Genomic DNA, 13,890 nt, shown 5'->3' with positions numbered 1-13,890 from the left:
GTGTGACAGTTCCATGGGCGTGCATAAGGACGCTGGTGTTCAGAGTTCTACAGCTGTTTGGCTCACACTCGCTCAAGCCCTCACCTCGCTCCGCATCTCACCACCGTCTCCACCCCGCGACCTCAAAGTGCTGAGCAGCTTTGGACCTCCAGCAATTCCTCTAATCAGATGGGAGTCGGGGTCAGTGAACACACAGTCCGGCGCTCTCGGCTATACGTCCGGCGAAGGGCTAACAGCTGGGTCTGCTGTAAATGTCAGTGTTGTAAAATATGCTTCAGCTGATCTCGTAAAGACAGGCAGCGTTCAGGGGAGTTGAGCCCATGGTTTGTGGGCTGCTTGATGGACCTCCTGGACATCACTTTATCAGGTCACTTCGTTGCTCCCTTAATGTTGCCTTGTGGTAGAATTATGTGCATGCGTGTGTTTGCGTGTGTATGCGTGTGTATGCGCAGAATGCGTAGGAAGTGATTTAACCTTCCAGTTACAATCCCTTAAGTCGTGTTGTCGGGGCCTCTGGGGTCTCATTCACAGTTTATCCAAGATGTTAGGCTTACGAGAGAGTTTGTTTAAAAGCAGTCAGGTGTAGCCGTGCTAACATCTGCTGTGCAGCGTGAGCTCAAACACTTGGTATGTTCCAGAGCCCCTTTATAGGGGCAGCCAGCAGCATTGTTTTCTGTAGAGAGCTGTGATGGATCTTTATGTAAACCGACTTACATCTGCCCTTAAACATAAAGGACTCACACACACACACACACACACACACACACACACACACACACACACACACACACACACACACACACACACACACACACACACACACACACACACATACGGTCAGTGTTTTTGGTCTCATTCAGACCATCTTCAGTGTAAAAACGTTGATGGTCTGAATGGGACCAAAACTGTTTGCACTTTGGTAGCCCTTTGCACTTTTCATCACTGGTTGAATTAAACGGCACTGGCAACATTGGTGTGCGAGTTCTCTTTTGACTGATATACTATTGGAACTACGCACACACACACACACACACACACACACACACACACACACACACACACACACACACGTGTGCACACAAATGGACACACACATCAGGGCACACACACACACATGCCCACACACACACACAATCAGGCATTTACATGGAAATACATAATACAAACACACATGTGAGTATTTTGTGAGTAGTAAATGAGTATTTTATTTTCACATTTTCTGGCAAACATAGACATAATATATAAACACAAACACTCAATATGAGGGCCATGGCCATTGGGCAGTGACGATGGACACGGTACTCTTGAACAAGCGAGGCCGTTAGTAGAGATCCGGAAGCACAGGTCAGCTGTCCTGAACGGTTTTTCCAACATGGACATACCCGCAAGCACACACACACACTCACACTTTCTCTCTCTCTCACACACACACACACACACACACTCACACTCTCTCTCTCACACACACACACACACACACACACACATTTGCCTTTAAAGAGGAGAAGTGATGTGCTGTGTGGTGCCATAGTGCGAGCTGTGGTGTAACCACTGAGCAGAAGTGCAAATTAGGACACACATCACCCCAGTGACCCACGCGACACTGGCTACGCAGCCGTACGCCCGGGTTACCATGGCAACGTGTGTCGTGAGCGCGTGTCTCCGGTTGCTAGGGCAGGGGGAGCATATGTCTTCAGCTGTTTGGATGGAGCGTTCTGATGTATTCATTTTTTTGTTGTTTCGCTCTTTTTGGTCGGTTTTTCTGTGCCACAGTGATGTGAACACTCCCCTCATGCGTGTCTACCGATGTGTTGCCAAATTGACCCAGAGGCACATGTACTCTCACTCACACACCCATGCAGAGAGAGAGAGAGAGAGAGAGAGAGAGAGAGAGAGGGAGAGAGAAAGAGGGGGGGAGGCATCAGAAAAGTGGGAAAGGGGTAAAAAAAAATGGATGTTTTTGTCAGCGGACCCCAAATGAATGACTTGTCTTTATCGCCAAAGCCTTCCTCCTGTTTGATGTTTGTATGAAATGAGTGTGGGTTTTTCTCCTTGTTCTTGGTGAGAGCACAACCTGCGCCGGTAGCTCTTTCATGGGGACCAGAGCTAAGCCGCCCTCAAAGCAGAGAACAGAAGACAGGAAGCTATTGATTTAGAGAATGGAGCAGCTGCCTGAGAGGGCTGGCTTATGGGCGTGTGGAATAATCATCTGGGAGGGTGTACACGTGTGTGTGTGTGTGTGTGTGTGTTCGTTTGTGTGTATGTGTGTGTGTGTGTGTGTGTGTGTGTGTGTGTGTGTGTGTGTGTGTGTGTGTGTGTCTTTTAATGATTTTGAAATGTGTGCGTGTGTGTGTGTGCGCGCGCGTGTGTGTGTGTGTCGGTGTGTGTGACCTGCAGTTGTTGTCTGTGTACCTGTATAGATTGGTGAAGTGATTGAGTGCATGTTCCCTTGAGAGGGGACTGCTGGCCTTCCGGCACCCAGAAGGGAACCAGAGCCTTTGGGAAAGAGCACACATATGGCCCCCTCTCCAGGACACGAGATTAGAGGAAATCAAAACATACCTCCTAATCAACACAAATACTCACATTCTTTCTCTTTTCTTTCTCTGTGTCTCTGTCAGGGAGATAGAGAGAGAGAAAGAGAGAGAGGGGATCACACACACACACACACACACACACTGTGATTTTACTGAGCACAGGTATAAACTCCTCTTGCATTTCCATATAAGGTAATGAGTTAGTTTGTGTGACAACAACTGTCCCCGACAGAGAAAAAAGGAGAGTGGGAAAGAGTCAGCAGGACAAAGAGAGAAATGAGAGAGACAGAGGATGACAAACAGAGAACAGGACAGAGAGAGAGAGAGAGAGAGAGAGAGAGAGAGAGAGAGAGAGAGAGCGCTAACCAGAGACAGAAACAGGCTCCTGTGTATACGTGACTTCTGGAGCCGTGTTCATCTGTGTTTAAAGTGTGTAGTAAACCCATCCCGCCAGCCCAGTGTAAATGTCGGGCCGCGCATGCTCCACAGCTGATTTACTGGACTCTGCACACAGGCAGCTTGGTGTCTTCTCCAGACTCTGACCAGAGCTGCATGGGGCTTCACCAGGGGGCCATTGTGGTCAGAGGAGGCTACCACCGCACCCCCATCTGAAGGGGTCAATTCATATCTTTGATATTAAACACATTTCCTCGGAGTGAGTCTCTCTGAAAGTAAAAAAAAAACAAAGTGGCAGATAATCACGAGAGCAGATGGTTACATATTTAACGAGATTCTTAGATATTCTCACAAGCCGGGAATGGTGCAGAGAGACGGCTGTAATGCACACAACACACTCTTTAAATTATATATCACATTCATGGCACATTCATGCCTTTTACGGCGCCCATTTGATCCGTAGCGTTTAGCTGTGTGTGTAGTTACACCAAGGCATCGGACACAGGCGGAGCCATCAGTACACAGAGAGCCATCAGCATGCAGGAGGGAATGCTAGAGGAGTTCAGCGAGGTAAAAGCATTATGATCACCATCAGTTCAGTTAAGCATTTTGGCGGCGCGCAAATGTGTGGTTTGTTCCTGTTATTAAATGTGGTTAATATGGTCTCCTGCACTGATGCACTGTGTTTTGTGTTGCTCAATGCTCACTGCTAAAACTGTAGTACTGTAGGTGTTTTTTTTTTCTTCTTCTTTTCTTTTTTTAAATGTTCATGTGCGTTCGGCTATTTTTGCTTCAGTCGGGTCACCAGGGAGAAAACATGTAAGCTTTTCAACAGCACACAGAGCGATGGGTCAACCATTCCACGTCAAGTGGCACTGCATGTCATGGACTCGTGAAATCATGTCACACACCACAGCACCGGCAAAGCACAGCTAAAGCAGGGTGTTTAAAAACCCCTGTATAGCACAGTCCCCATCAGTATGCTTCCAAATGTAACAACAGATGGTGGAGTATTAACAAACACACCATACAGATACGGAATATGAGGGAAAAGAACTGAAAGCAGAAGATGAAACAGAGCATAAACATCAGGCTCAGCAGTTCCACAGAGGAAATGAAAGGCGACAATGAGGAATCTGTAGAGCAAACCAGGCCACTGTTGTGTCCAAGGAGGTCACTGTTACTAATTAGACTTGGGCGCCCCCCTGTGGGTAGGGGTGGAAGCACAGCTAAATCTGTCACAGTCAGAGGGCTGCGGGGTGTCAGGCTGAGATTAAAAAGCTCCAATCCCTCCAACACAGCCGACCTCTGACTGACAGGTGTGTGTCAGTGTGTGATCAGGATCCCTGCGGCAGCCTCACGCGATGATCTGTCTGTACACACAGTGTGTGTGCACATGCATGTGTGTGTGTGCGTTCCTGCCTGCGTGTGTCTCTCTCTTTCGCTCTCTACCTCTTTCTATCTCTCTCTCTCTCTCTCTCTGTGCGTGTGTGTGTGTGTGAGCATGTGTGTGCTTCCATATGTTGTGTGTGTGTGTGTGTGTGTGTGTGCAAGAGAAGTGAGAGGCTGCAATCAGTCAGAAAACAGCAGGCAGTGGGTTGTGAACTGCAGAAAGAGTAATGAGCCTGGAGAGGAAAAATGCACCTTAGACCATGTCTTCATTAGTTTGGATTTGTAGAGAGGCATATGACAGAGGCACCTCCAGCTAACCCATTGTTTAGTTTCTAAAGTTGTCATGTGTCTCTCAACATTAATTCATCAATTGCACTTTATGGCTGTTGCCCACACAGATAGATTGTAAATATTACTTTGCAAATTGTGTATGTGTGTGTGTGTGTGTGTGTGTGTGTGTGTGTGTGTGTGTGTTCAAGTCTCACATCTCTCTGTGAATAGTATCATTACTGATCTTTTGTTTACTCTGTTGAATATGAATTTAGCATAGTTTCCATTTAACATTGATGAAAGGCTAACACAAAATGAAAGGCTAACCTTGATTCTCAGACTGTTCACTCTGTGTGTGTGCTCAAAAACCCTCTGGTGTTTGTTCACAGCCCTGGTTCTGTCTGTGGGCATTGACCAAGCCATAAACCACTCCTGCCAATTAACAGATTGTGCCAGGAGTCCGGAAGAGAGGAGTATAATTTGATTGACTATTGAGCTCCAATATCAACAGCCTTTTGGCAGAGCAGCACACTACATCTTGAACGTGCAAATAGAAATCTGGAACCCTACGAGGTTATGCCGTCATGAAAATCTGGATTAATGAATAATTTGAATGTCAGCGAGACTCAGTCGGATGCAGTGTGCAGTGACTATCTGGGAACATACAGGTGCGGTCAAATTCTTGGAACTGAGGCAAACAGTCAAAGAAAACATTATTTCTTTCAATTTGAATGATTTTGAATTATTTTAATTTGTACGGTAAACATTCTAGGCAGGGTGAACCCAGATGAACTTCTGCATTTTAATTTGCTCTGCAAGTTCATCCGGAGTGTTTCAAGCCCTTGGTTCACCAAAAACCAAGGAACCATCACAACTGCTTATTTGGTATGGAGTGGGCTTCATATAATGACAGAAAGCGGGGTATAGTAGTGAGTTCAAAGTCTAAATGTTTTGCGTTGTTGTGCTATATTCTGTTTCCTGTTTGAACAATGTGTTTGGACACTACGAGCAACAGACTTTTGAAGTAGTTTTCTCTCCTTTGGTGGGTGTGTCAGAGGTGCTATCCTATCAGCAAAAACATTTAACCCAGATTCAAGGCAAACAGATAACTCAAACAAATGCTCACAAACATCCGACTATGTTTGCAAATTTGAACACACCTCAAGAGCATGGTCAAATACTGTGACAAACAAAGATATCCGTAAAACACAATGTTGTCATCCAAGCTGAAAAAGGTCATCATCAAAGCTTGCACTGCACACCAGAACACAGACATGCAGGTTGTTCCAATATCACTCATTTCACAACTGAAACAGGAAGTGTACAGATGAAGATCAGCTTTTTTCAAGAAATGGTATTGAGAAAGTAAAGGCCATCAGTGAGCAGAGTAACATCTACTCAGATCAGATGAGAGCCCTGTGATACTGTACGTACTGTGTCATTTTTGGGTGTGGTGAGTGAATTTGTTTCAACCTTCTGAATTCTGAATTCACATTCTCTGTACACAGGGACTGACGTCTGAAGCTCCATGGCAACCAACAACACAGCCAGCATCGCCCAGGCCCGCAAGCTGGTGGAACAGCTCAAGATGGAGGCCAATATAGACAGGATAAAGGTTAGACCAGTACTGCCCACTGGGGTCCAGTCAGTCGAGCCCTCTTGACAATGTCCACCTACCCACAGTAGTCTATTTCACACTACTGAACAATGTGAACACAGGAAGTGACCTTTAATGGAGGCCATGTTTCACTTCCCTGCTGGTCCATCATTCTGTTATGTAGTAGCCTACACAGAACACCTACTTAAAGGTGAACTATGCCAGTTTTTCTTTAGCTTAATTTGCCTAAACTAATCAGGTTCGGAGTCATTGGAATGGTTATTTGACTTATTTTGGGGTTGAATGGCGGCTGTCTCGCTTCCCCCTAGCGCCCCTGAGCGGACAAACCACGCAAGCAGATTTGGGCCACCAGCCTCACGATCATGCTCATGAAAAAGCAGACTGACCGATTGAGGAGTGTTGTAAAATATACACGCTAAAGCTGTAGGGGAAGCTCTGCAGACAAATCTGCCAGCGTAAAACGAGCAAAAACGAAAAGCTAAAGGAAAACCGGCAATGAAATTGCCGAAATTGCCAAACCTGCATAGTTTCCCTTTAAATAATGTGAGCTAACTTATTAAACAGACATCTTGCTATGTCTTTGCAGCTACTCCCATTTGTTATCATTTTACATCTAAGGGAGAGGTGGTTGGGATGTTTTTGGTGTTTAAGCTGCTGTATAAAATGGCTTGAATGTAGTGCTATGTATTACATGTAAGTTAGTGTGTACAGCCATGTGTCCAGGATAATAATAATGCTTCTGTTTCTCTCTCTCTCTCTCTCTCTCTCTCTCTCTATGTGTGTGTGTGTGTGTGTGTGTGTGTATGTTCCAGGTGTCCAAGGCGGCGGCCGACCTGATGTCATACTGTGAGGCCCACGCCAAAGAGGACCCGCTCCTGTCGCCTGTGCCCGCCTCCGAGAACCCCTTCAGGGAGAAGAAGTTCTTCTGTGCCATCCTGTGAGCGGGCTAAGCATCGGGCATAAAGCGGGCACCCCTGCCCGCAGATGCCAGAAATGACTCGCGACACTTAGAACTCTTCTAGCAAGCGTGTGTGTGTGTAGAGTGTGTGTGGTGGTGATGGTAGGTTGTGATAGGGGGGAATATCCTCTAGTACTACCTAAAATGGCTCATAAGTTGGATAACTCACACACACACGCACACACATGAACACACTCTCACACAGTGAGGTGATCAACAACAGTGTGTGTAGAGTTGAGATGGGAAGGAGGTGATGCATGTTTTTTTGTAAACAAACAAACAACTTTTGTAAACAAACAAGGGATATTGTCCACCCTGATCGCTGACTCAACATTGACAGTCAGTGTAGAGGGTTTAAAAAGCGAAGAAACCTTATTTTTGGAGGATTGAACACATGAGGGTGGATAGTGGTGTCAAGCTCTTCTACTGGACCTAACTGTTTGTTAAGACAATGTGATATATTACATTTTTTTTTATTATTTTATTTTGTTTGATATTTCAGTGTTCCACTATGGATTTCCCCTTATGATAAAGTGGTGTGGCTACATCATTTAGATAGCTTTCTATCGAATCTTTGACTTAAGTTGGCTTCTTTTTTTAAAACACTGGTATACGACAAGCAGTCTCTTTTCAGGTTCCTTTCTATGACCGCTGTTGAACTCCGTATGCCTGGTGATGCCTCCTCTTTCTACTCTGTATGAATGTGCTAGCAAGTTAACCGTGCTGTGATGTGCTCTGCTGACCTCACTTCCTGTTTCTATTAAAGATGGAAACTGATTTGATGATTTTGTTGACCACAGTGCATTGCTTCTTTGCTTTAATGACACAAAGGACACCTCAATGATGCCGTGTTAATGATATGCCAATATACCAGGGGTACACTTGACCAGAGCCATGGAGGGACAAACGGTACGCCTGCAGTGTAATAACTACATAGACGAGGAAAATGTGATGGATGGTAACGGTTGGTGATGGTTTAGTGTAGCATGAACACAGAGCATGTGCCCTACTATGGGATATGAGATTGAACTGTATAGTGCAAATCTAAGGATGCATTTAACTTACCGTTACTTGTGGAGAACTCAGGCACAGCGCACAAACAAGATGATGACGACATGATAAGAATCATCAAGAGTGAAGCATGTTGGCAATGTGCCTACCTGACAGGGATTAGAAATTGGCCTATGAGCAAAAACGTTAACAGGAATAACACAATTTTAGGATGAACTGAAAACAGAGGCAAAACCAAAAGGCTATTTTACATTTTGGATAACAGATATTGTGTAATTAACCAGTTAATGTTAACGTTTGGGGTTGATCACAGTATACCCACTACAGCTATAACTAGACTACATCGCTCTCTGGGCCCATTTGCAGAGTGCAGAGTGCCCAACAACTGACCTCTAGTGGTAGCATGTGGTACAGCAACTTTGTGATAATTCAGTAGATGATTTCCTAGGTCACTTCGAGTAGGCTGATCCAAAAGGAGAATCTCAACTGTTTCATTTTCTGACACAAGCCATACAAAGCAGACATGTCAAATCAAGTCAAGTTAAGTTTATTTTCATAGCGCATTTCATACACAGAGGTCATTCAATGTGCTTTGTGTGTGTGTGTGTGTGTGTGTGTGTGTCCTTAGTTGGTGTGTGTGTGTGTGTGTGTGCAGAGCACAGTGTGTGTGTGAAGCGTCTAGTGCAGTAGTGTGGAGATGCTTGTAGTTAGTGCATGCTGCATGCTGCTTTCTGCTTGCAATTTTCTGCTTTTAGCTACCGCCGCTGGCTAGCCCCCTCACAGGGGTGAAAAGAGGAGCCGAGTGTGTAAGTCTCCTCCGCCAGTACATAGCCTCTCCACCACCAAGACTTTTGCAGTGCCTCCTCGTGGCCACACATGGTAACTGGGTACCTTGCAGTCCCAGGCTAAACTGCAGGGGATCTCGGAGCAGCAGTGGGCCCCAGAGATGTGGTGTACAGGCCCACCATACGGTGGACACGCCCTGTCGCCCATCAACCACTGCCCCAGCTATGGGTAAATAGCCCCATTGCCTTGTGGGTAGCTTCTTGAGCCAAGGCTAAGGGAGCACACCCCAACAGAAAAGCAATGCGCTGGCGGTGCGCAATAGACGGGCCTAAACAAAACTAGGTCCCGGCAGCCTCCTGCAGCCTGGATGGGGAGCTGGTCGTCCTGGGCCCACCCATGCCACCAGACCTACTTCATTATGGCGAAGATAGTGCTACTGGGGTGAGCGCACCCCCTATAGCACTTTAAAAAATTCTTTGCGCAGGTATCCACCTCTGACCATGGTGAACATTACCTGGATCTACACCTGGTTGAAGTCTGGCGGCGATGGGGTGTCTGATGACGGGGGCAGGTTTGAATAGACTGGGAGCTCTTAGTCAGAGTCCTGCACGTCAGCGGCACAGGCTAAAGGTCGCTAACAGCTGGGAATGAGTGGCAGCTGTTCTCGGCAGACCCCTGTGCGACTGAGCAGCCCTATTTAGGGACCGCACTGCTCACCTCAAGCTGAGGAAGGGCCTAGAAAAGGTGGCCTAAAAAATGTCCACTCAACTCACGCCTGGACAGGATACCGCGCCTGTCGGGCATTCCACTTCTGCGGTCGAAACAAAAGAAATAAATCTTGCAGCCTTAGACTGGCAACCTGGAACGTAAGAACTCTCTTGGACTCCTATGGTAGGTCTGAAAGGCCCCATAGAAGGACAGCTCTGGTCGCAGCCGAGCTGAGCCGATACAATATCGACATTGCTGCCCTGAGTGAAACCAGGCTCCTTGATGAGGGGTCTCTAACAGAGGAGGGCATGGGTTACACCTTCTACTGGAAAGGCTATCCCCCTGGTGGACAACATCTGCATGGTGTGGGACTGGCTATCAAGAACACACTACTGCCAAGACTCACCGAAACACCTGTCGCCATCAGTGAAAGACTGATGTCCCTCCGTATTCCCCTGGTGAAGAACCGCTATGCCACTCTGCTAAGTGTGTATGCTCCAACTCTACCCTCTGACAAGGAGTCTAAAGACTCTTTTTACCAGACACTGGATGAGGCTCTCCACCAGATCCCCAAAAACGACAAGATCCTCCTGCTTGGGGACTTCAACGCTCGTGTTGGGAAGAACAGTGAAATATGGAAAGGAGTACTTGGCAGGCATGGGGTCGGTCAGGCCAACTCGAATGGCATGAGGTTACTTACCCTCTGCTCTGAGCACAACCTGACCATAACAAACACCATCTTCCAGCAAAAGACCAAATACAAAACATCATGGATGCACCCTCGTTCCAAACATTGGCACCTGATTGATTATGTCATCGTGAGACGTTGTGACATCAGAGACATTCTCATAACCCGTGCCATGAGAGGGGCAGAATGCTGGACAGATCACCGCATGATCGTGACCAGGGTCCTCCTTCAAGTGCGCCCCCCCCTGCGAAAACGTGGACCCAGCAGGAGGCGTTTAGACTGTGTCCGTCTGGAAGACACCACTACAAGGAGTGAGTTTCGTCGCTCCCTGGCTGAGAAACTAGGGGAGCTAGAGCTCCTCCTGAGGGGTGCAAATGCCACAGAGCCGCAGTGGACCTCTATTACTGCAGCCCTTCATGAAGCAGCAGCCCAAACAATCGGCTATAAGAGCAAGAACCATCAAGATTGGTTTGATAACAACTCAGAGTCCATCCATAATCTATTAAGCAACATGCACAAAGCACATCAGCAAACCCTAAAACAATCCTTATCCAGCACTGCCAGACAGCAATGGCAGAAAGCTCGTCGGGAAGTGCAGAGAACTCTGCGGACCTTACAGAACAAATGGTGGATGAAGAAGGCTCATGAAATTCAGACATTCGCTGACAGAAATGACATGCACAACTTTTACAATGCAGTCAAATCCATCTACGGCCCAACAAGTCACTGCATCACTCCCCTGAAAACAGCAGATGGGCTCATAATCCTGAAAGACCAGAATAGCATTCTGGAGAGATGGGCTGAACATTTTAACACCTTACTAAATCAGGACTCTGATGCCGACTATACCATCCTGGATGAATTGCCTGAATTTCCCATCATTGACAATCTCAGCCAACCTCCAACCTTCCTGGAGGTTCTGTCAGCTATCCGCTCCCTGAAGAACAACAAGTCTCCTGGCTCTGACAATATTCCTGCAGAACTGCTAAAACAGGGAGGGTATCTCTGCACAAGAACACTACACCAGTACATCACCAAGGTTTGGGCTGATGAGAACATCCCACAGCAATGGAGAGATGCCAGTATTGTTACCATATATAAAAACAAAGGGGATAGGGCCATCTGTGGAAACCATAGGGGCATATCACTTCTTGCTGTGGCAGGCAAAGTCCTGGCCAAGGTGATGCTACAGAGGCTGATCAATAACATTACCGAGTCTATGCTACCAGAGTCACAGTGCGGGTTTAGAAAGAATAGGAGCACAGTTGACATGGTCTTCACAACCCGGCAACTTCAGGAAAAGTGCAGGGAGCAACATGAAGACCTGTTTATGGCGTTTGTGGACCTCTCCAAAGCCTTCGACACTGTGCAGAGAGATCTCTTGTGGGAAGTCCTCCACCGGATTGGATGTCCCACAAAGTTTGTCAACATCCTCCGTCAGTTTCATGATGGAATGACCGCTAAGGTAACAATTGGAGGTCAACAGTCAACCCCTTTCCCGGTGCGCACAGGGGTAAGGCAGGGGTGTGTACTGGCACCAGTGCTTTTTAACATCTTCCTCATATGTGTCACCCAGCTTCTCCACAAGGAGATTGAAGTCAACAGCGGGGTGACAGTAGCATATAGACTGGATGGTAACCTCTTCAATATCAGGAGGCTGCAGGCAAAAACCAAACTGCACAGAGAGAGGGTACTTGAGCTGCAGTATGCAGATGACTGCGCCCTCATATCTCACTCTCCACAGGACCTCCAGACTGTCCTAGATGCAGCAGTGAGGGCATACAGCAGGATGGGGTTGACCATCAACACCGCCAAAACAGAGGTAATCTGTCAATGGAGTGCCAGCATCCCACCCACACCACCCATTTTCACTGTTGCAGGTGAAAAACTGTCAGTTGTTCCATCATTCAAATACTTGGGGAGCATTATCTCTGAAGACAATAGTATCGACAACGAAGTCCAAAACAGAATCAATCAAGCATCAGCTGCCTTTGGGAGACTCCGACGGCGAGTTTTTCAGAACAAGAACCTTCATCTCAACACAAAAATCTGTGTCTACCAAGCGGTCTGCATCACCACCCTCCTCTACAGTTGTGAAGCCTGGGTTACTTACAGCCGCCACATCAAGTCCCTGGAACACTTACATATCAGCTGTCTCCAGCGCATCCTGGGGATTACTTGGCGTGACAGAGTGCCTCACACTGATATACTCAGGAGAACAGGCTGCAAGAGCATTGAGGCCACCATCACCCAGCACCAACTGCGGTGGCTGGGGCATGTGATAAGGATGCCCTACAACCGTCTGCCCCGCAAAGTTTTATACGGCCAGTTACACCAAGGCCAGCGCTCTGCTGGAGGCCAGAAGAAACGCTTCAAAGACCAAGTGAAGACAGCGCTTAAGAAGTGCAAAATCAATCCAGGGGACCTGGAGAGCATGGCTGCTGACCGCAACATCTGGCGGCAGCTATGTCTAGATGGGACCCAAGCACTGGAGGAGGAAAGGACAGTCAGGAGACAGCAAAGACGGCTCAAGAGGAACACATCCACGAATGCCAGTGACACCAACACCATGTTTACATGCCCCACCTGCAATAGAGCTTGTGGATCCAGGATTGGACTATTCAGCCATCAGAAAACTCACCGTTAAAAGTCAGATGTGGACGTCATCATCGGATTCGATGGACAACCACAAGCAAGCAAGTCCTTAGTTGGGATCCTTTGTGAGAAAAAATAGAGAGGGGAATTTAAGGTGCAAAGGTTTAGTTATGAACAGTCATTAGGGGTAGCAGGCTACACACACTCAATCATGTCAGTGATAAATTGGGCACTGGTCTGTCTGGACAGTCAGCACAATAGGCACACCCCACCCCATCCCCCTTACATTCATTGCTGCACTATTGCATGATTCTCACCCCAGTGAACAGTAAGGAGCTGAATTCACAAATTAAAGACAACGAGAGTGAAATGTTGTGTTCAACACTTAAATTCCTCTCTCTAATTTTCCTCACAAAGGATCCATAGGACACACACACACACTCAAATAGTCTTGAAATAGTCTTTATTTGTGTTTGTGAAAAGGTCTTTCTTTTTAAATGATCTTTCATGCTTTCATGTAATTTGTCATTAGGCTATCATGAATTAGTTATCGGTAATGTTCTACTAAAAATAATAACAACGACAAATGTACTTGTGAGTTCGCATAAAAATACAGTTCTTCAGGTTCATACTTTTGCATCTAAATGCAGTAAATGCACCACAAATGTACAGTATGTATATGGTATAAAATTCTCGCCAAAAGTTGTGTGTGTCTGTAGAAATATTTTGAGCTTGTAAAAATGTTTTGTGTACATGCAAAAAGATTTTGTAGTTGTAATTTTTTTTTGTGCACGTAAAAAGCCGTCTGGCTTTAACATTGCTCACTTTGTGCATGGTCTATTCTGTCCTTAAAACACCCCTAAACGTTCGTTTTTAGAAATGTGCAGCTCACCCAGTGGTTACTGGTCTTCAACGATCTTCTATAGCAAGT

The 13,890-nt window shown here is 46.5% G+C and overlaps 1 protein-coding gene across 2 annotated transcripts in view; it reads left to right on the top strand.

Annotated features, from left to right (window-relative positions):
- LOC134067149 (guanine nucleotide-binding protein G(I)/G(S)/G(O) subunit gamma-2) overlaps positions 1–7,953 on the top strand; it is a 16,084-nt gene extending 8,131 nt beyond the window's left edge. Inside the window, exons 1-3 of one of the 2 annotated variants that reach the window (XM_062522231.1) lie at positions 5,383–5,480; positions 6,104–6,210; positions 7,026–7,953. In XM_062522231.1, the coding sequence (XP_062378215.1) occupies positions 6,124–6,210; positions 7,026–7,154 (216 nt within the window). In that variant the 5' untranslated portion in view covers positions 5,383–5,480; positions 6,104–6,123 and the 3' untranslated portion in view covers positions 7,155–7,953. Of the gene's footprint in view, positions 1–5,382; positions 5,481–6,103; positions 6,211–7,025 lie in introns of those variants that run through there. The other variant, XM_062522230.1, reaches the window with a different exon arrangement.
- Positions 7,954–13,890: the final 5,937 nt, after the last annotated feature.

Source organism: Sardina pilchardus, chromosome 20 (assembly GCF_963854185.1).
Source record: "Sardina pilchardus chromosome 20, fSarPil1.1, whole genome shotgun sequence".
Lineage (NCBI taxonomy): Eukaryota > Metazoa > Chordata > Actinopteri > Clupeiformes > Clupeidae > Sardina > Sardina pilchardus.
The sequence above is the reverse complement of the archived record's forward strand: the minus strand, read 5'-3'. Positions and strand labels throughout refer to the sequence as shown.